The following is a 22,899-nucleotide window of genomic DNA, read 5'->3' on the forward strand; positions in this document are numbered from 1 at the left end:
ACCAGACTCAGAAGTGGGCGGACATCTGCCTCGACCGGTTGGGGTTGAGAGGAGAGAAAGGAAGGATAGAGGAGAGAGGCACAATGAAAATCAACAATGGAGCCAGATGGTCCGGGACTGGAATCCGTCATCCGGTCGTCTACAGGCCCAGATTACCTGTAGGACGAGAAAGCAGAGCCAGAAACCAGAAACCAGAAAGACAACTTCCGGGGAAGAAGTTTAGGTTATTGAATGCATTAATAGAACATGAGTGTTAATGGATATAGATAGGTAGAGAGAGAGAGAGGGAGGAGGAGGAGAGAGAGGCCCGGTGCATCATGGGGGTGGGGGTCCCCCGGCAATCTAAGCCTATGGCAGCATAAGTTAAGAGCTCAAAGAGCCCTAACTATAAGCTTTATCAAAAAGGAAAGTTTTTAGCCTACTCTTAAATGTAGGGAGGGTGTCTGCCCCCCGGACCAAATCTGGAAGATGGTTCCACAGGAGAGGAGCCTGATAGCTGAAGGCTCTACCTCCTGTTCTACTTTTAGAGATATTAGGAACCACAAGTAGACCTGCATGCTGGGAGCGCAGTCTTCTAGTAGGTACATAAGGTACTATCAGTTCTTTAAGATATGATGGAGCCTGACCATTAAGAGCTTTGAAGGTGAGGAGGAGGATTTTGAATTCTATTCTGAATTTTACGGGAAGCCAATGCAGTGAAGCCAAGATGGGAGTAATATGATCTCTCTTTCTAGTTTTTGTCAGAACACGGGCAGCTGCATTCTGGACCAGCTGGAGAGTCTTTAGAGACTTATTAGGACAGCCTGATAATAATGAATTGCAGTAGTCCAGCCTAGAAGTAACAAATGCATGGACTAGTTTTTCAGCATCATTTTGAGACAGGATATGTCTAATTTTTGCAATATTACGCAGATGAAAGAAAGCAGTCCTTGAAATTTGTTTTATATGGGAATTAAAGGACAGATCCTGATCAAAGATAACTCCTAGGTTCCTTACAGTGGAGCTGGAGGCCAGAGTAATGCCATCCAGAGTAATTATGTCGTTTGATAGTGAATTTCTAAGGTGTTTAGGGCCAAGCACAATAACTTCAGTTTTTTCTGAGTTTAATAACAGGAAGTTGCAGGTCATCCAGGCTTTTATGTCCTTAATGCATTTTTGTAGTTTAGATAATTGGTTAGTTTCATTAGGCTTTATTGATAGGTATAATTGAGTATCATCTGCATAGCAATGAAAATTTATTGAGTGATTCCGGATAATGTTTCCTAAAGGAAGCATATATAAGGAGAATAGTATTGGTCCAAGCACTGAGCCTTGAGGAACACCATATCTAACTTTTGTTTGCATGGAGGATTTATCATGAACATTTACAAACTGAAATCTATCAGATAGATATGATTTAAACCATTTCAATGCGGTTTCTTTAATGCCAATTAAATGTTCAAGTCTCTGCAGCAGGATTTGATGGTCAATAGTATCAAAGGCAGCACTGAGGTCTAACAGGATGAGGACAGAGAGAAGTCCATTGTCTGATGAGGTTAAAAGGTCATTAGTAACTTTCACCAGTGCAGTCTCTGTGCTATGATGAGCTCTAAATCCAGACTGAAAATTCTCAAATAAACTGTTACTATGGAGAAAGTTACACAGCTGATTAGCAACTGCTTTCTCAAGGATCTTAGAGAGAAAGGGAAGGTTTGATATCGGCCTGTAGTTGGCTAGAACCTCTGAATCAAGAGTAGGCTTTTTAAGAAGTGGTTTAATTACAGCTACCTTAAAGGACTGTGGTACATAACCTGTCACCAAAGACAGATTAATCATATCTAACAAGGAAGTGCTAACTGAGGGGAATACTTCCTTGAGCAGCCTAGTTGGAATCGGGTCTAAGAGACAAGTTGATGGTTTCGATGAAGTAATCATTGAAGTTAATTCTGTAAGGTTGACTGGAGAGAAGCAGTCTAAGGTATCAGGTTTAACAGCGATGTCTAGGTATTCTGTGTTAGAAGATGAATCAGAGTTTATTGAGGGCAAGAGGTGATTGATTTTGTCCCTAATGGTTACAATTTTATCATTAAAGAAACTCATGAAGTCATCACTACTGAGAGTTAAAGGAATACATGGATCAGTAGTATTGTGGCTCTTTGTCAGTTTAGCCAAAGTATTGAAAAGAAACCTTGGACTGTTTTTATTCTCCTCTATCAGTGATGAGTAGTAGGCGACTCTGGCGTTACGGAGGGCCTTCTTATATGCTTTAAGACTGTTTTGCCAGGCTAAGTGAGATTCTTCTGATTTAGTAGAACGCCATAGTCTTTCTAATTTTCGTGAAGTTTGTTTTAATTGTCTGGTTTGGGAATTGTACCATGGAGCTGTTCTCTGTTGTTTAATTACCTTCTTTTTTAGAGGGGCGATGGAGTTCAGAGTTTTTCTCAGTGAGTCTGCAGCACTATCCACAACACAGTCAATCTGGGGGGGACTAAAGTCAGAATAAGTCATCTCGGTTGTATTGAGACATGGTATTGAGTTCAGTACTGATGGAATTATTTCTTTAAATTTAGTCACAACACCATCAGACAGACATCTAGTAAGAACATGTTTGTCTAACGGCGTATAGTCCAGTAATAGGAATTCAAACGTTATTAAATAATGGTCAGATAAAGAAGGATTATGAGGGAAAACTATTAAATGTTCAACTTCAATACCATATGTCAAAACAAGGTCAAGGGTGTGGTTATAACAGTGAGTGGGTTCATTTACATTTTGAGAGAAGCCAATTGAATCCAATAAAGCAATAAATGCAGTGTTAAGGCTGTCATTATCAACATCCACATGAATGTTAAAGTCACCTACTATAAGTACTTTATCAGTACTCAGGACCAAATTTGATAAAAACTCTGAAAAGTCAGATAAAAATTGGGCATACGGGCCAGGAGGACGGTATATTACAACAAATGAAACTGGCTGTAGAGTTTTCCAGGCTGGATGAGAAAGACTGAGAACAAGACTTTCGAATGATTTGTAACTAAGTTTAGGTCTGGGGTTGATTATTAAGTCTGAGTTAAAAATGGCTGCAACTCCACCTCCTCGGCCGGTATCTCGAGGAATGTGAGTATTAATATGACTAGGGGGTGTGGATTCATTTAGGCTGGTGTATTCATCCTGGCGCAGCCAAGTTTCAGTGAGACAGAATAAGTCAATATGATGATCTGATATTATGTCATTGATTAATACACCTTTAGAGGAGAGGGATCTAGTGTTTAAGAGTCCACATTTAACTCTCTTATTTTGATCCATTACTGAAGTGGTATTAATTTTAATCAGATTTTTATGAATAGCTCCTCTATTTGAAGCTGAGTTAACTGGTTTAGGTGGTCGGGGGACAGACACAGTTTCTATATGTAATTGGGTGGGTAACTGCTTTAATGGAAGCGCAGAGGAGCGTGTAAGACTGCAGCTCTGTCTCCTAGTCTGGACTCTGAGTTGTCATGGTTTTGGGTCAATAAATTCGGCCATGTTGCTAGATAAGAGAGCAGCTCCATCCAAAGTGGGATGTATGCCGTCTCTCCTAATCAGACCAGGTCTTCCCCAGAAAGTCTGCCAATTTTCAATGAAGCCCACATTATTATCTGGACACCACCTCGACAACCAGCGGTTAAATGACGACATGCGGCTATACATGTCATCACTAATCAAATTAGGCAGGGGCCCAGAGAAAACTACGGAGTCCGACATTGTTTTGGCGAATGTACATACCGATGCAACATTAACTTTTGTGACCTCCGACTGCCGTAGTCGGGTGTCATTTCCACCAACATGTATAATAATCTTACTGTATCTACATTTATCCTTATCCAGCAGTTTTAACAAAACATGTTTTATTAAGATATTAACATTTACTAAGATCAAATGGTATGAATATACATAGTAACATTGAATAACAACAACAATAGAGAGGACATTTGAAAGGTATGTCATATAATGTTTCGAAACTAAACTCATTTTATTCAATTAACAATGGCATGGCCAGGGGTGCATTAATGAACTGGCTAACCTGGGGGTAACCTGGGGGGGCCTCTAAAATTTTAAGTAAGGCTATAGCCTTATCTTGATGAGATCAATGTGTGGATGACTCATAAAATCACAACAAGTGATTAGTCTACATATATGTAAGGCTATAGCCTTACTACAGCCCTTACATTTAAGTAAGCCTTAACTTGATCAGATCAATGTGTGGATGACTCATCAAATCACAACTGATTAGTTTACATTTAAGTAAGGTTATAGCCTTACTACAGCCCCTACATCTAAGTAAGGCTATAGCCTTACTTTGAGTAAAAGGATTTAACAGGTATTACTGAGTTAATTGGTGTATCTCCTCTCCCCTTCGCCATTTTTAATTTATGATGCAATATTCCAAAATGAGAGAAAGAACCAAAAATGATATTCAGATGGAATTGTAGACAACACTATGGGGTTTGGGACATGGTACTACAACTTAAATGGTTCAAAACGTCTGTCCACTGTAGTGGACACCATGCATGAAGGAGTAAAAAAAAAAAAAAGGTACAAGAAAGAAAAATTTTATTTCACGTGTAACAGTTTTCTCTTTTACATTCACATATTTACAACGGGCAGCATCGTTCTTTTTTGTTGTTGTACTTTGACATTTAAAACTCAAATCTATACACTTGATGCTTATGTACAACCTAACACAGTAAAGTACAGTTTAAGCAAAATAGATCATTTCTGATCTACAGTAATTACAAATACATGTTTGGAGTGTAGGGACATCAGACTTCATGTTACAGTCTTCAGTATACAGTGTACATTCATATTTACCGACAGTGTGATCAGAAAACACACTGACACCATGTAGTAGAAAGTACCAAAAAAGTAAAAAGAGGTTTGCAGCATTGAAACAGGGCTGGACTCTCATACTACATGCAGTGAATACATGAGAAGGGTGCATGGAGTCTTTGGTATACAGTGTTTGAAAATCAAGTGGTTAAAAATAAGCAATATTTTTACATTTATTCATTCAGAATAACAGAAAGAGAGTGCATGTTTTTCAAAGTTTGGTTATAATGTTGGTCCAGTCAATGTTTACCCTCCTCAACAAAAGTGGGTCAAAATACTACTAAAGAGTGCAGCGCTCGCACCAAATCCCCTTCAGAGCCCTGTATTTAGTGGTGTGGGTTCCACAGTGGAGCTGCGTCACAGGACTCAGTCTCATTGCAGAGCTGCAGCAGAGGACTGTGAAGGCTTGTCACATCACAGGATCTCCAATGTCCATCTTTGGTTCAGTTTCCTCTCATCAAAAGTATTGAGGATCACCTGGGTCTTATCGTACTGATGACCACCTGTGAAACAAAGACAGTACATGCTTAAAAACAATTGTTAAAGTGACAAATTGAAAAGTGATATTTTGCTCACATGTGGCACACATAAGACAAATATAGTGAATTATAAAAATGTACACGTGTTTTGGGGTTAAAAAAAAAGAATTGGAATGATTGAACAGCACAAACTGCACATCCCTAATAAACCAGGAGGTGGCGTAGTTGTATCAGGGCTGAATCTCAATCACTCAGCTGAGGCAGCACCACACCTTTTCAGTTTACTCCATTAAAAGTAACTAGACAAGAATATGTGTGTGTAGATAAAGACAGAACTATCTGACCTTTGACCTCCAGGACCAGGTCGGGTTTGAGGTGGCAGTGCACCAGTCCATCTGGGGTGATGTTCCACAGCTGGTTGTCTTTGCCTCGCTCTTGGGTAACACAAAGCCGGCTGCCTGCCATCACCACATTGCCTGTGGTTCCCAAGCAACAGTCTTCCACCATCTGGAGACAGGAAGGACGTGGTGGAGAGAGATGGAGAGAGATGGAGAAGCATTAGCATGTATAAGCTGTTTTACTGTAGTTGTAATCATAATTTTCTTGCTCTGTTTTGTATGTGAAAAACTCAAACCTATAAAACACTCATATATATACTTGTACTGGATATATGTACGTAAGTTTTTTTTTTAAGCCAGTCACAATCTTCTTGTGGCTGTGCTAAAATTTTGCTCTTGTTCCATTGCTACATTTTCAGCCAAACTGCAATCTGTTGACAAGTCTAGAGATTATCTGCTAACAGACACCAATCAGGACTGAACAAACAGTCTGCAGCACAGATCATGTGTGGACTGATTGAAGTCTGTTGGGAGTGTGTTATTTCCTGCTTTGGATTATTGTCCCGATCACATCCTTGTTCTCATGTAGAGAGTCAACTCGGACAAAACAACAGCGCCAGAGAGTCTCTGTCGTCGCCTGTTGTAGGGAATGCTAGATTTATGATGGCACGGCCTTGTGATAGGTCAAAACATCATCTAACTTAAGTACTGGGCTTCCACAGGAATGCTCACCTAGCTTTTAGTGTGTATTGTAAGCTGTCACACTACTGTAATAGTTCCTACAGGGAAATGACAGCAGTTTTCTCACCAAATAATCACACTTTTTGAATTCAAATTTTCAGGTCCATATGTGCAAAATGATCTCTCATCACTGCAGAAACCCAAGTTTTATTATTGCTCTTTTCACTCAGTCCTAACACTGCAGTTGTGACTACACTGCGGGAGCTGTTTGCACAATTTTGACGCCCATTTTTTGCATTATGTGAAGCTATAAAAAGACAAATTTAGATGCAAGATGCCACTATTTCAGTAGTTTTGTGTGGTGTTGGTGTAAGTGCTTTTGTTTTTGGTGCTGTTTTCTTTTCCACTGCCCTCCCCCTTCCTCCACTGATCTACACAGCTGTGCCCTATTGCCATCGCCCTTAGCATATAAACTCCATGGAAAGTTAGACTCGGTGCCAGCGGGCCATCCGGCAGTGTTGAGGCTGTTGCTGTGTGTCTTTGAGCTTGAGTTTGCGATAATGTTCCTATTTACAGAGTGTGTTACTTTTGGCTTCATTTTTAGTGTGGTTGTTAATTATGTCTGAGTTTCAGATGATATTTTTCTAAGTTGTTGAATAAATCTCTAGTTTTGTACTTTTTCTTCAGGTCTCCTCTTTGTTTTTCCCTCGGGTTATCCTGATTGTTAATCCCTGTATCCCCCTAGACATCCTCAGGGTTGTAACAGTATTGTACCTTGCAGGTGAGCTGTCCGTCCCGATAGATCCAGTCCTGCTCCAGCCCTCCTGTCTCCTCCATGGCCTGGACCCTCATCAGTTTGATGTCTTCCAGCGTCCCTGTCAGTGACATCACACATCCTGTCTCCTTGTTCCGCAGACGGAAGTACATCTTTTTCTGTTGATTAGAAACACACACAAACATGGATTTGACTTGTAAATACATGTTGAAACAATTTAAAGTTTATTTTATAAGACTGACTGAATTTATTAGCATGAATGTTGGAATCAAATGTTCAACAAAAGAAGAAAAAAAATCCAGAAACTTCAAAGTGTGGGTAGTTTGTTATATCTCATCCATACCTGGAGTAATGGACGCAGGGATCCTATTCGCTGCCAGCCGCTGAACTTGTACCAATCACTCACTTCGCTTGGCTGGACCAGTACCTGTCGACCTCGGTAGTTACTGCCTTCATACAACACCCACCTGGACAGAAGGCAGCCAGTTATGCTCTGTTATAGTTTAGTTTGGTTAAATCAAATGACAAATGAACAATCTATATTTATATTCCAAGCTGAACTCCCTGATTTACAGTTTCATTGACTTGTTGTGGTTCCTCACGTCTCTGATATGTTTACTGCAGCTCTAAAAGCTAAGCTAACACCATTTAAGGGAATTTCATGCTTCCCTGTCAAACGTTTTGCAGGAATATAAATGTTTTGCCACTGTCACTTTGGCATTACCTCAACACAGATGATTTAAAGAATAATTAAATTTGAATGTGTGTTTAGGTTCTAGTTAAAGTCCTCTCTTAAACACAACTGAGGAGTTTGAGTTACAGATGGAACAGCAGCATTGTGTGTGTTACTTAGCTGAGTCTAATTCAAAATACTAGAGTGACTACATACAAAACTAATAAAAAACAAATCTTCAAACATCACTTAAATTGTGTTGAAGTCTGGCATTTTTATGTTGAAACATCTGTTCATTAATATTAGATTAATAGCAGGTTGTAACTCTATTCTGCTTGTGGGTCAGACTAAACATGGTGACGTACATTCCTCCCTCCACCACCAGGGAGCGTATGTGTGAATCCAGGCCGGCCTGCAGCAGGTTCACCGCTCCATTGGTCAACACCACTCTGCGACCCCTGCAGCCCATCTTACTGAACAAGACGATGGAGGGCAGAGAGAACTCCTACACAATAAGAACATAGGGGTTAATGAATGGACCAGTATGTGAGATTTAGTAACATATAGTGGTGAGGCTGCAAGTTAAATGAATACCCCTTTACACCAAATTTCAAGCGTGTAGGAGAACTACAGAGGCTATGAAACTCGCCCTCTCTAAAGTCAGTGTTTAGTTTGTCCATTCTGGGCTACTGTAAAAACATGGTGGTGCAACATGGTGGGCTCTGTGGAAGAGGACCCACTCCCTATGCATCTACATATATCTATAAACGCTCATTCTAAACTAACAAAAACACAACTACTCTTATTTTCAGTAATTATACACTAATTAAAATATATTTATCAATATTATATTCAATTTCTGCCAAGTCTGTTTTGCTAGATGTCACTAAATTCTACACACTGCACCTTTAATCAATAATTTCATTCAGAATGACTTACATCATTTTACATTTGCAGATGACATGTACCATTTATATTCTTGTACAAGTACATATTACATCATATATATACCATTTATATATCTTGTACAATTCCATAGCTCTCATCACTTATAATATATTTTTTACTATATTTACAATAGTTCACATTTTAATTGCATGCTTGTATTTATACAGTTATATTGCCAGTTATATCACCTATCTTTCATGGTAGTAGTATTTCTCTCTTTACCTTCTATTTTTATATTTTGTTCACCACAACACCAAGGCAAATATCTTGTATGTGTGAAGCTACTTGGCGATCAACCCGTTTTCAATCACCAACAATCATAAAATAGAACAAACACAGCTTTTTATGTTCTTTTTTCTACACACACATATTCACAGCACTCACATGTCCGGCAATCTGTATGGAGCGGATGGTAGAGTCTGAGGACAAGAAGCCCATGGCCTCTGTGTCGGGGTACTCTCCCTCCTCCAGCACATACATGTTCTCTGTGAACTGAGCTCCTTCATACACCACCCAGCTAACAGATAAACACACACACACACACACACACACACACACACACACACACACACACACACACACACACACACACACACACATTATTTATGTAACATTGTTCTAATAAGGATTTAGGATTTTTGACATTTAATAAGAGGATTTGGCTGAGTTAGAATTAACAGCCAGCCATGACACAATCTGTTATACACATAATGTGATATTTCAAGTTCAGTTGTGTCTACTGTACCTGCCAGCTAGCACCTTACAGGACCTGGGCAGGAAGTCTTCATCCAGAGTTTCTGCGCTGTCCTCCAAAGCCACCAGCTTTCCCTGGAAGTCTGGCTCAGAAAACAGCTGCACCTGCACACGAACACACATCCAAACAGCCTTACTGACCCAGCCAGAACATACAACTAGAGATTCAACAGTCCTTCAGATTGCAGATGAGCAAAGGGTTAATCTGTTTCACATAAAGCCTGAAAAGAAAGGAAGATACCTTGAATTTTGATGTCCCCATCTGCGTATCCTGTAGAACAGACAGGAAGAGAGATCAACAACTGAAACTGGCTTAAGAGTCAGTTTAAAAAGCTTGACATGATAGAATTCCTTACATAGAAGATGGGCTGTATTGATGCTATCTTGAAGTTCTGGGCTCCCCAGTCCTCTGGATTTGCATACAGGCCTTTCTCCAAGATATAGACCTCTCCGCTGAATTGGGGCTTCTCAAACGCCACCCACCTGCCAAACAGAGAGAACTCATTTATTACAAACAACTAACAGTGTCTCTTAACAATCTTAAGAATGTAACAGTTTTTACTGATCTTGGCCCTGTTTCTCAATAAGCAGAAGAAAGCAAACTTTGAGGCAGATGTTATTCAGATGTTCATATTAACACTGAAATGAGGCAGTAGTGGCTATTGTTAATGTCATTCATCATTTCAGCATTAGACCAGCAGATTTACATTTGCAAACAACATACACATCATACATATAAACACAAGAGAAGCTAGAAGCGATGTTTATCAGGTGAGAAGAACAGTTGCACAAATCCACTGGTGAGTTAAATTGCGTCTGTTAGTTTAGTTTTATAGTCTAACTTAAACATTATTAACATTATCACACATTTCATATCAAATGTCACCTAAGAAAAGGACATTGGCGTTGATGATTAGACTTCAGAATGAGGAAAAACAATGAAGATTTAAATGAAAAAACACCTCTTCAGCTTAATAAGATTTATTAATTGGATTTTTTACATTCATATCAGCCTTAAGATCTCTTTGAGGAATGGTGCCCAGATTGTCTCCCTGATTAAACTGCTTTTATTGTCTTGAATTGTATACTCTCATTATCATTGTCATAAAAAGAGTGAGTCCATGCTTTTAAGGGGTTGTAAAATGATTTAGCAGGTGAGGCAGATGTAAAGCAAACATTGGAGCAATCACATAAAGGTGTGTTCAAAGTTAAACCGATTCACTCAAATCTGTTCACTGAACATGTGAGCCATGTTTTAAATCAAGATGAATCATTGATTTGTTTAAAGCATTTTCTTTCACAGATTTTGATACTTTACTATATTTTATCATCAGTTTGGGGAGAAATTTACCTGTGGGCTTTCCACACTGAATCCACTGCCTACTGTATGCTTTTTCTGTCACTTTTCTTTGCTAAGACATTTGAAAGGTGTTTGTAATAATGTGCATCCATATCAATATAAATCCTCAGCCTCAAGAGATGGAAACCTTTCACAACCTTTGTAATCAAATACACAATCAGATTAATTACACTCGCTAATAGCATAATTGTATCCTCTGGGGCAGTGTGTGTGTGTGTGCGTGTGTGTGTGTGTGTTTATGTGTTTGTGCAATGACAGAACACTTAGTCATGCTTGTAAGGTGAGTAGCACCCGCCCAAAACTAAAAGGGCGTGCACCATAAGATCTCCCTCGACGGTTTTAAAGGGCTCACAGGAAAAACTAGATCTCTCTGTAGTTGTTTGTTGTTGTCTTTTTCAAATAGTAACAGTCTCACTTACACTCCACCCATGACATTAATGGACTGGGTTTTGATTCCATGGCTGGTGTCCTCCATGTTGAGGACGGGATCCAGCAAGTCCATGCTGAGCCCCAGCGCATCAAAGTGCCGCTCAGTGAACAATTTGACGTGTGGGGACAGGAAATCCTTGGGAAGATAATAACACGGTGAAATAATTAGAAAGTGAAAACCCGGTTCACTCCTTTTTTCAGCTCTCGCTTTCCAGCAAAAGCAAACAAAGGAAATTCAATCTTTTATGTTTATAGTTCACTTAGAATCAACAGAAGCGGTCCGACGTGCAGAAACACCACAGCAATCAGACTTTATTACGAAAGATTTAAGCAAGATTGAACAAGGATCTTGGAGATGAATATAGGATGAATATTTGAAGTAGGACTTACTGTGCAAAGAGGCCGGAGAGACAAGAACCCATCCTCAGATCCTCCCCAGTCACTGCAGTGAGGATACTCCCCCTCCTCTAGGATGTACTGCTGGCCCTCAAAGTCTTCTTCTTGATAACCCACCCAGCTACAAGGACAAAACAGAGCATGCTGGATTTTAACCTCACTTTCCCCACTTTTACCTCCTTATTATATATTTATACAACTAAGTATCATCCAACCAGCTGAATCTATGAATTGCATCTATGAACTCAGGTACTCACAGACCACCGACTATCTGGAGGGACCCCACGGTGGATAGTATTTTCTTATTCCCATCCTCTCCTTCTTCCTGTTCCTCTGTCAAGTTGAACACGTCACTGTTCACCTCTATACACTCTCCATCAAAGTTGGGCTTCTCAAACACTAAAGCCTGGATGAGACAGAGAGGATGGAGTTAAAGATGAGGCCCTGTTGCACACACAGGCCTTACTGGTGTGTGTGTGTGTGTGTGTGTGTGTGTGTGTGTGTGTGTGTGTGTGTGTGTGTGTAGACCTGTCACAAAAACCCTAACCCTAACCCTAACCCTATATTTATTGGACGATATATTGTCTCAGAAATAATCACGATAAACGATATTATTGTCATTTGAAGATCATTTTATACCACTGACATAATGATTATATAATAGCATAATTATGCAATGCAGAGTGTGGCAAAATTGAGGTAAATGTCTATATATCATGTTAATATGTAGACATGATGATGTTGATAATTGCATTATTGGACCATAATGGGCTGTTTAAATGGGTTTGTGGCCCTTTTATGTGTTTTCTGGTCCATTCCCGCCCTGAGGTAAAATGCCACTCATTCCACAAAGTACAATAAATCCTGACATATCTCACACGTGTCCATCAATAGAGTATACACATTACAAGTAAAGACTCGAGGGGCTAAGAGCTGTCAACATACCAGAGACACAAGGTAAAAAGATGTTTGGACATGATCTCCAAAGGGCTATTATATACTAAAGCCAAACATTTTTTAGCTAATTTAATGAACTTACAAACTCCTGACACAAGAACGTTGGAATCCCACAGTGAAAAGTTCATCATAAGACTAAGACTCAGTTTCCTCCAGCATTATGTTTGACCACCATGTCAATTTTGAACATGACGTAAAATTACTGCTTCAGTCTGCTTTTTTTTTCTAGGCTGAATCAAGAGGTACTTACAAATAAATGAGAGTCCTACAGTAATTGAGAGACTGCTACCATATGCCAGCTTGCTGCCAGTTTCTGTATAATTTCCTCAGCAGGTGATAAACCTGCATGAACCAGCTGCATTGTTTCCCAGTTCTGTGTGAATTACAGCCAAATCCTCAAGATACTGAATCACAGCAGATACAGTAAATATGCCAGGGCTGAACTTGTGATTCATCTGTAACAACTTTTCCTTCCTCAACTTTCTCTTACCTCTGAACCAGACTCTACAAAAGTGTGTTGACACCTAAAACTAAATGTAGTTTCCATCAACAGTCAATATTGATAGATATACAAACCTTGACTTCATATGGATGTTCCACCTTTATTGCTCCCTGCATTGAAAAGACACATTTGTCAGAGTGACACAATTGATAAAATCACACTGTAATGCTAAAATATATCATATTTTGCATATACTGTACCATTTTGAGGGGCCTGAGAGACCCAATGAAAGGCTCAGGGAAACCCCAGCTCTCTGGGCAGGGATACTCCCCCTCCTCCAGCACGCTTATAATACCTCCAAATCCAGGATCGCTGTATACCAGCCAGCTAAAGACACACACAGACAACATGTTAGACAGGATGAGGAAACAACACATTAGCCCATTATGGTTATGGCAGATGAGACATACGCATATTGACTTTTTCCTTTGCAGTAGTTTGGTAATGCAAATCTGCCCTAACCCTGACATAATGTAAGGAGAAATAACATTATTTTCATTCTCTACACCATAAACCAATTTAAAAATGTAAGTGCTGACTATCAATCCTCAGAAGCAGTTTAATTATGTCAAATAGTGACAACTGCAAGTTCTAGCCTGCATTCCTTTACAAATACACAACAGATGCTGCACACACACCCTTTCCTGTACAGTCTGTAGAATGTTTGCATCTTTGTGTGCTTTAAAAGTACAATAATCCAAAATGCCAACAATGATTATCTTTTTAAAAATGCAACATGCCAAAAACAAGTTTGCACAATGCTTCAACAGTCACCCTGACAAGTAGCCTCAAGGTAATTTAGCATTAGAAATAACTGGGATGTTTCCAAAGTGCAACATTCCCAGTTACTTGCATTTTCTGTTACTTTAAATGAGTGGCAGGAAAGAGCATTCAGCATAAGTGTCAGCTAAACTTACACTCCAGTATGAACTTTAATGGAGCCAGTGGTCTGTGGAATGCCATAGGAGCCGAGCTCTACTGTGTCGTCACAATAAGTTGACATCCTTCCCAAGCCGTTCACCTCTGCAAACAGGTCGATTCTGGATAAACCATAGTCCTGTAAATCACAAAATAGGCATATATTGATTGAAGACTGTGGTATCTGATAAGATTCCCGTTTTCAAATATTACATTTCAAAATCAAAGCAGCCATACAGAAACTCAGCATATGACAACAAGTCTAACATTGGGAAAATTATGATTTAAGTTGGAAACTGTCTAATCAAAGAATAAGTTAACATGAGTACAACTTTGAGATATAATTTCATGTCAGCGTTTCGTAAATGACAGATTTTGGATAGTCAGCACTAAAAGAGTGTTGAGGTTGAATACCCAGCCCTATTTTTTCAAGCCACAACCTATAAAACCTCGACAGAATGGTGACATATTGTGGAAAACAGTATTACAGGACATACAGTAACAATAACAATATGATCCAAGGTTGATTACATCAGCGCTCAATAACCTACCCTCACTGCCAATCGAATAGAACCTATAACAATAGGTGCTGTCGGAACAGGCTGATCCGTCTGGTCTAGTGTTTCTTCGTTTGCCCAGATGTTCACAATGTGCTCTGTGGGACCTTCTTCAAGGGCAATGATGCGCCCCTGGAAGCCAGGTTTTTCATAGATGAGCCAACTAAAGAGAGACAGAATTACACCAAAAATCAGAAATGATTCTCATTCATATTAGTTGATAGATGGCTGAAGGTCTAATTAAACAGCTACATAAGTTCAGTGGATGTCTGAAGTAGATACTTGTTTTTTGATATTTTCAGAATACAAGAAAAAGTGATGTGCAGGCAGTTTGGCATTGTTATTATGATTGTGCTTTATCAGCTACCCAACAATGCCAAAGTGGATCTTGCTCACCCCCTGTGCCTTCTGAGAATAACACAATTCATATGGTATTAAACCTACAGAGTCTTTAGAACAGCAAGAAGACCCTTTACCATCCTCTGATGACTCTGACCGAGATGACAGGGGACAGCTTCATCGTTGTGGCATCCTCTACATCACCGAAGAGTTCAACCGCCTCCCCTTGAAACTCATCATGTTCATGTATGACAATCTGGAACAGGAAATACACACATCATTACAATCTGTGACACCGCATAACCGAACAAATGTAATAAAAAATGTGTATAAATAACATTTAATTATACCTTTCCAGGCCTTTTGTGGAACCCTCTTACTACAGGTGTCTGCAAAGAAATGCAATACTTCAGTTATAAACCAGAAAACACTTTAAAGCCACCACATCACACCAAATTATTTCTAGAAATAAGAAAAACTTATTATACACCAATGCATAAGGGAGCATTGAGACTTATGAATACATAAAGTAAGACATTTTGACTGGAAGAAACAGAAACATACCAATGTACTGAAGGAAAAAGAAATGAACACTTCTCGTACAGCAGGTATTTTGTGTGCATTGTCCATCAAAACACAATCATGTCTTTCATACTTGTGCTTTATTTGCATGTTACTACAAATAACCTATTGTGACATGTGACAGTTGAGCTTCAGATGGCCAGATCTTGACAAATTTCTATCCTGACAGAGGACATGCTTGCTTTGTTTCTCATGCTTCCTCCTGTTCTTACTTGCAAATGATTCATAACTTTGTTGCAACAGCCATGCAAAACAAAGGAGCAGGATATGGTACTGAGACATGTATATTCACGGCATATCAATGTGACGAATTCTGTGATACCACTGCATGTTGAAAGCCTAGCCGCTCAAAACCCATTCAAACTTTGGGTTGTTATTTCTCTAGATTGCCAATTAGAAAAAAAATGATGTTAAAGTACAATCATTAAAACAAATATTCAATTGCCTACCTTCTTTTTAGAAGTGGTAAGTCCATTTCGAGAAGTCCGCTGGATGGATTTGCTGGTTGGAGGCTGACTTTTAGGACCTTTCACGCCAACATCAACCTTAGGTACTCCTGGTATCGAAGGCTTGTCCATAGCAGTACTCCCCTCAGGATCTGGTTTTGTTTTAGTCACCTTTTTGGAATCCATGGAGACTTCAGACACTGTTTTGTTCTTCTGTAAGTATTTCTCTAAGTGATCAGGGAGCTTTATATCTGAGAATGAGGGCAGAGGAGGAGGAGAGGAGGGGCTAAGTGCTGACTCAGTGGTTGTACCTGCACCAACACCCACAGCAGCGTCTGGATCTGTACCTTTCACGCCCTCTTTATATGCTCCAGTGCCAGGCAACGGTGAATCAACAACTGCTTGCTTTCCAAGCGAGGGCAGGTCCTGCTGTTGTTTAGATGAGAGAGTGCTATCTGAGGTGGGGGAAGCTTCCTCTTTGGTCTTTCTGGAGGTCCGAGGGGAACTCAGTAAGCTAGAGAGAATGGATATCCTTCCTAGTCGTGACGTTGGCTTCCCCAGCTTCCCCAGCTCCTCTCCATTGTTTTCTTTCTCTTCTTTTCCTGCATCAACCTTATCTCCCTCTTTGACTTCATCTTTTCCTCTTACTATATCAAGTGACATGAGTATGGACTTGTCTCTTGCACATTTTCCCATAGTGCGTCCTTCCCTGTTTTCAGCTTTTTGTTTTAGGACCATAGCTGGAGAAGGATCCCTCAAACTTTGACCATTTTTCTTTAAGCCAAACTGGAAATTCTCAGGATCAAAAGTTCTCTCAAAATGGTCTTCTTTGATGGCCGGCATGGCAAAAGGTGGAGATGGGGACATTTTACGAATGCGCCTCTTTGTAGGCAATGAGAAAGGCATGCCACACTTCTTAATGCTCTTGATAAAATCATCCAAGTCTTCAGCCTCAAGAGATTCGTCCTCACTGGCTGAGGCATCTAGTCTTCTTTTGTTTTCCTGTTTCTGTTTTTGATGATGTTCCACATCTAGCCAGCTAGATGGAGATTCTTTATTTAGTTGAAGCCTTTGTGGTGATTTCACTGCTATGGGAAGAGGCGACCTGTCATTGAGCAATGGCTCTGCAGGTTTTAGTGGATCACTGAGGTTTATGGTTTTCTTTTCTCTTACAGTCAGCAGTTCCTGTTTCAGTCCTCCACAAATAGCACTGAACTCTGTTAATGACTCCTCAGTTTTTGTCTTTTCTTTGGTGTCTTTATCATTCTGAGTGCCTGCATGAGTGGGTATTGTAGCTTTTTGTTCTCCGTCTCCTTTTTTGGTTGATACATATTTTTTTAAATCAGATTGTGATTCTTTCATGCCATCTGCCTTTGATGCCTTTGATGCCTTTATCTGCAAATCCTCTTGCATTGTCACTTCATCTTTAACACCATCTTTAATGAGGTTGTTCTCTTCCTGTTTCGTATCAGTCTTAGAAGCTGCTCTTTTGGTTGTGGAAACATTTGATTTACCAGGTAATTTGACATCTTCTGTTGGTACAGTTTTTGGTTTCTGTTCGAGGTTAGCACTTGGAGCTTTGGAATCTGTGGGTTTATCAGTGTTTTTCTTTGGTTTCTCTATCTCTTTAAGTTGATCTTGAACAATTGTGGACTTCTGTACCTTTTGGGTGCTAACTTCAGTGTTAGCATTCTCAGTTGCAGTCTTGCATGCCTTAATACCTTCAGAGCTTACCAAGTTGAGGCCTTTAGTTTCTGTTTGACTCTCAGTTGTCTTCTCTTGAACTTTAGTTTGAACTTTTTCTGGTTCCTGTCTGAGTTTCTTGTCTGTTTTTATCATGTTTTCATCTTGTTCTTTAACAATTACAGGCTTCTGCTTCTCTTGGTTGCAAACTTTAGAGTCATCCGTCTCATTTGAAATCTCATTTGGTAAACTTTTCACTGATGAATCATTTGTTTCTTCCCCCTTTTTAATACCTTTAGCAATCTGAGTTTCAGTGCTTGCAGCTTTTAATTCTGGAGTTTGGCTGTCATTAACATCACTGAATTTGTCCTCCTTATTTGCATTGTTATCCTTGACCTGCTTCTCTTTGGTTTGAAGTATTTTAGGTTCCAGTTCATTTTTCTTTGTTAATGCCTTTATCTGCTCCTCTGCTTGCTCTGCGATCTCACATTCCTCTTTTGTATCCAACACACTGGCTGTATTCTTATCAAGTCCACTTATTTTTTCTGCTTGCTCTGCCTCACTCTTCTTCTTTTCCTGAGCATTTGTAACTGATTTTTGCAGTTCCTCCCCTAAGCCAGGCTGTAAACATTCTTCAACTGATGATAGATGTGTTGGTTTCTTTGGTTTCATAACTTCTTTCTCTGCTTTATATTCGATGGTTACAGCCTCGGCTTTCCTGCTTTCCACAGCCGCGTCATTCAGCTTTTCATTTGGTTTTGACTCTTTCTTCTGCCTTTCAGAATCTCCTTCTAGTAAAAGAGGCTCTTTGTCCAGCTGATTTTCAACATTCTTGGGTGATTCACAAACAGTCACAGTGACTGTTTGAATGTCCAAAGCCTCTGCTGGTTCCCTGCCAACCTCCTCTTTACTTTTCTCTACCTCAACATTTCTTGTTGAATCTCTGCCTAATATGAGGGGCAACATATCATGTTCAAGAGTGATATTTGTGGTTTGATCAACAAATGTATCTTTTTCTTGTCCCTGCTCTATATTGACCATGTTACCATCAGCTAAAAGAGAAAAGTCTTTTGAAGCCAGTTTAGTAGGAAGATTATTGCCTGCAGACTTTTCTTTAGAGGTGAGCTCATTTGTTGCTTTAAGGAAAACACTCCCCTGCATAACACCTTCATGATCAAAGTGGGTCATTATGTCAGTGTGAATGTGGTCACCCACAACAGGTTTGTCGGATGTATTCATTACATCCTCATGAGCTGGTATTGTGTCCTTAGCCAGCACTGCAGAACATGGCTCTGAAAGACCTTTCTCCTTTATTAAATCCGGTTTTGCATTACTTATAAGTTGGGTTGTCTCTAAAAGGAGCTTGTCTTCTACTTTTTCTGGAGATATTTCTGGTGATAACAGTGTTTGCTGTTCTGGTGTGGTGTTGTCACTTTGAATTTTAGATACATTTTCAGGTGTAGGCTCCAATTTAGTTTTTTCTCTGTGGCTATTAGTCTGAGCACTGTTTACATCAGGAACCCCACAGCTAGGCACACCTTCAACTACTGAATCTGTTACTTTTACCTTAGTGTTCGCTGTAATAATCACATTATTGTTTTGTATTGGTTGGACTTTCGAAATCTCTTCATGAGTAGGACTGGTTACACTTTGCTCTAATTCCACAGCATCTTTGTCTTTCACTTTGATTTCACTGGTATTGTTTGTGAGTTTTAGAGAGTGTTCTTCCTCCTGTTTAGATGTAGACATGCTTGTAGAATTCCTAGTTGGGGAATGATGAAGTTTTTTGGGTTTGACTTTTTCGGAGCTTTTCTGACCTCTTGTAGGAAGTTTGCTTAGAGAAGAGGGATCAGCTAAATCCTTTACTGGAGTCTTTTGGTTTTGTTTGATATTGTCGCTATATTTGGAGAGCTTTGATGACATTGTTTTCTCTTGCTTGGTTGGAGGTGCAGACACACAAGTAGGTGTGTCACTCTCGTCATGGTTAACACTGACTTTAGAGAGGTGTTTGGATGGTCTTGTTGACAGCATGCTTCCTGTTGGAAACATACACATAACATTAAAACAACAAAAGAACAATCTTGAAAAGCTGTTAAAGTAATAGTCTGGGTATTACATTGTATTGGTATTTTAGGATATGGATATGCTTATTTTCTTTCTTGCTGAGAGTTAGATGAAAGGATTGATATCACTCTCATATCACTCTGTACAGCACATATGAAATGAGACAGTGTAACTAATTAGCTTATGTTAGCTCTCTCCAGAGGTAACCAAATCTGTGTACCAGCACCTTTAAAGTTCACTAACTAACACATTTTAACTTGTTAGCTTAATCTGTACAATAAGCTAAAAACACTGGACATATTGTGGTTGTAATTTGGGTGTGAGGGGGGTCTCTTGGCCCTCTTGGTCTCTTGGTGTGTCTCTTTAACACTCCAGTTTTTATATTGATTAAACAAACGAAATATAACATGTTAATTATTGAGCTTTAGAAGTGCAGTTATGTAGATTTTGTTAGAAAGGAGTCTTTTTGCTAAGCTTAGCTAACGCCTGCTGGCTCCAACTTCATCTTTATCATACAGATATGAGAGTGATATCAATCTTCTCATTGAACTCTAGGAAGAAAGTCAAGTAGCATATTTTTCAAAATGTCAAACTCTTCTTTTAAAACATGAGCAAGCTTCTTTTTTTTACCTAAAAAACAACAACTTTGTGTTCACAAAGTTTTGATTGCCAAAGTTTCAGATTTTAAATTTGATCAATTTGTATAGCATACCATTTGTCATAACTGCTGTCTTACCTTTCTTGGGGCTTTCAGAGAGTGGAGGAGGGACCTCACTGGCAGGTTTCTCCACATGAGCTGGTTCTTGCTGCTCTGGACTCTTCTGGACAGGCTTGGGTCTGTCGGAGTCTGTTTGAACTGATGTCATTTTTCTATTGTTGGTTCCACTTGTTTGAGGTACCTCATCGTTCTTCTTTCTTGTCGGAGATGAAACAGGCAACCAACTCTTTGATGCCAAGGAAGTCTTACTATCCAGATGCTGCTGTTTTTTGACATCCAGGCTTTCCCTGACAGTTGGGCGTCTTGTTTTAATACTACTCTCCTCGTGGTCTTTCTCCATGCCATTCACCAGGCTCACAGAGTCAATGTCATCTGACTTTTCTGTAATAGGCTTTATTACTGTCTTGTGGGTTGTTTTTGTGGGAGAAATGTCTCCTGGCAGGGCTTTCTCTCCCTTCGCTTCCTCAAAACTTGGTTTCTTGCCAGCTTTGGATATAGTAACAGGAGATTTCAGTTCTTTGGCTCTAGGTTGTTTCTGAATCTTGGAAGTGGCTACTGACCCCCAGGCATCAACCACTGATGTTTTATCTGGTGTCACTGGTGATTTCACGTCAGCATCTGATGTTGTCCTTTTGGGGATTTTTGACTTTAAGCCCGTTGCACTTGTGCTTTGGTCTTTTAATGTTGGTAACATAGAAGCTGTTTTCTCATAACTATGCTCCCCTTGTGGTAGTATATTGCTGGATGTTCCCACTTTCATGCCCTCTGTGGAGCCCTTTGCCTTTGTTGTCACATTTTTGGCCTTGCTTCCAGCTGCTGAGGACGGGGTCTTTGTTCCACTTACTGTGGTATGCCGACTCTCCGCTGCTGCTTTAACCCCTCGTTTGGAAGGTGTAGCCTGGTTAGTCCCCTGACCTCTTACCCCAGACCCCACAACTTGAGGTTTTACTCTGTGCATGTCTGAAGTTGCAGAGGTATCATCTAAGTCAAAGACCTCTGAGTCTGTTTCTGTTTCTTTGACTAGTTGTGCAGGAGTATCTGTGTCAGAGTGTGTCTCATCTGTTGTTGTGAGCTGCTCATGTTTGGCTTCCTCGAGTTCCACATTGTTGTTGCTTTGGAGGCTTGGCAGTCTGTGAGAAAAGAGGAAGAGGGGAACATTATCACAATAACTTTCATAACCCCATTTGAGTTTTAAAGGGGTATGCTACTGATTTCTTTTAACATGAATGGTCAAAATCAAAGCAGAAGAGGCAGAGAATATTCTAACTTTAAGTCTCTAATGTGGTTCAAGCTGCAAAAACATTCTTCATTTTCCATTATGACACCATAACGTCTTTCATTAAACCTTCTCTGCGTCCTAAAATACCCACTTCTTTTAAATCCCACATCTCCAGTTTGTCACACAGACTTTCTATTGACAAGACTATGAGTCTACTGCCATGCTGATGCCTTTCATGAGGCTGTAATTGATTGACATCACAATGATAATGCTAACATTTATTTATTAGCACAAAACACAGCCTGATGGAACCAAAGAAATGGACCAAATGACATTTTGACCAGATTAAGTTATTACAATTCATCACCTGGGGACCATGAATATGAGAACTTATTTCTACAGTAATCCATCCAATAATTGTTCAGGTATGTATTTAAATAACTAAGAAGTCAACCTCATGGTGATGCTGGAGGAAAAGTCTAAATACTACATTTATTAAAATCTCGAGTTGGATTGAAAACATACTTACAGGCAAGTAAAGTAAATTAAATCTATTTTCATATTGTGAAGCTTTTAAGCGTCTTAAACTTGAGACTTTGCATTAGATTGCAAACTGGAGGGCAGAAGAAAGCTATAAAAAAAACCTCTGCATGGTCAAACTTCAGCTACGTAAAAGAATCACCCTGCAGCAGTTCTAAAAACTATAAATCAGTCCTATTCTTCAGGCATTTTTAAGGCGTTACCGTACATAACCTGGAGCGCACAGTAACTCAAAATAGTGGACATGCCTCTCTTAGTTTACCAGTCATTTGAGAAGAGTAACACGCCTTGCCTTTTCCCTTTTTCTATAGGCATGCGTTTAAATGTAAACCACATAATCCTAAAGTCAAACAGAAGTATGCAGGCAGTAGTTACTAGCTGCTCCTCAAGTTTTGTAATGACTAACTTATTCAGGTAGTGAATATACACCATAGGTAAACACAGCAAAGGTGACCTGATTTCAGTTGGAACTTGACATTGAATGAATTTTGACTTTATTATCATTAAATGCATGGTGAAATAATGTATTTACTATTCAAGAATTGCATCCGTAACATGTCTTCTAAATTCTGACTATCTGTATAATTAGATAGATAAATATTTCAGTGCCTCAGTGCAGGTTTAGCTTGTATTGTTCTCCTCTGGTACAATAGAGCATGGGAACACAGAGCTCGGGTTGCACACAAGCTTTACC

General features: G+C 39.6%; 1 protein-coding gene across 1 annotated transcript; it reads right to left on the reverse strand.

The window, feature by feature from the left end:
• Positions 1-4,755: 4,755 nt before the first annotated feature.
• Positions 4,756-16,932, reverse strand: crybg1a (crystallin beta-gamma domain containing 1a). Its single transcript, XM_053335205.1, has 19 exons — positions 15,985-16,932; positions 15,304-15,342; positions 15,091-15,209; positions 14,609-14,777; positions 14,057-14,196; positions 13,340-13,466; positions 13,214-13,249; positions 11,938-12,086; positions 11,675-11,801; positions 11,275-11,420; positions 9,852-9,978; positions 9,737-9,766; positions 9,488-9,600; positions 9,127-9,259; positions 8,160-8,299; positions 7,465-7,588; positions 7,121-7,279; positions 5,672-5,834; positions 4,756-5,351 (listed from the first exon to the last, which is right to left on the reverse strand). The coding sequence occupies exons 1-19, from the start codon at positions 16,885-16,887 to the stop codon at positions 5,263-5,265; spliced, it is 3,033 nt and encodes a 1,010-aa protein (XP_053191180.1). The 5' UTR covers positions 16,888-16,932; the 3' UTR covers positions 4,756-5,262.
• Positions 16,933-22,899: the final 5,967 nt, after the last annotated feature.

The sequence above is a fragment of the Scomber japonicus genome, chromosome 16 (genome assembly GCF_027409825.1).
Source record: "Scomber japonicus isolate fScoJap1 chromosome 16, fScoJap1.pri, whole genome shotgun sequence".
Lineage (NCBI taxonomy): Eukaryota > Metazoa > Chordata > Actinopteri > Scombriformes > Scombridae > Scomber > Scomber japonicus.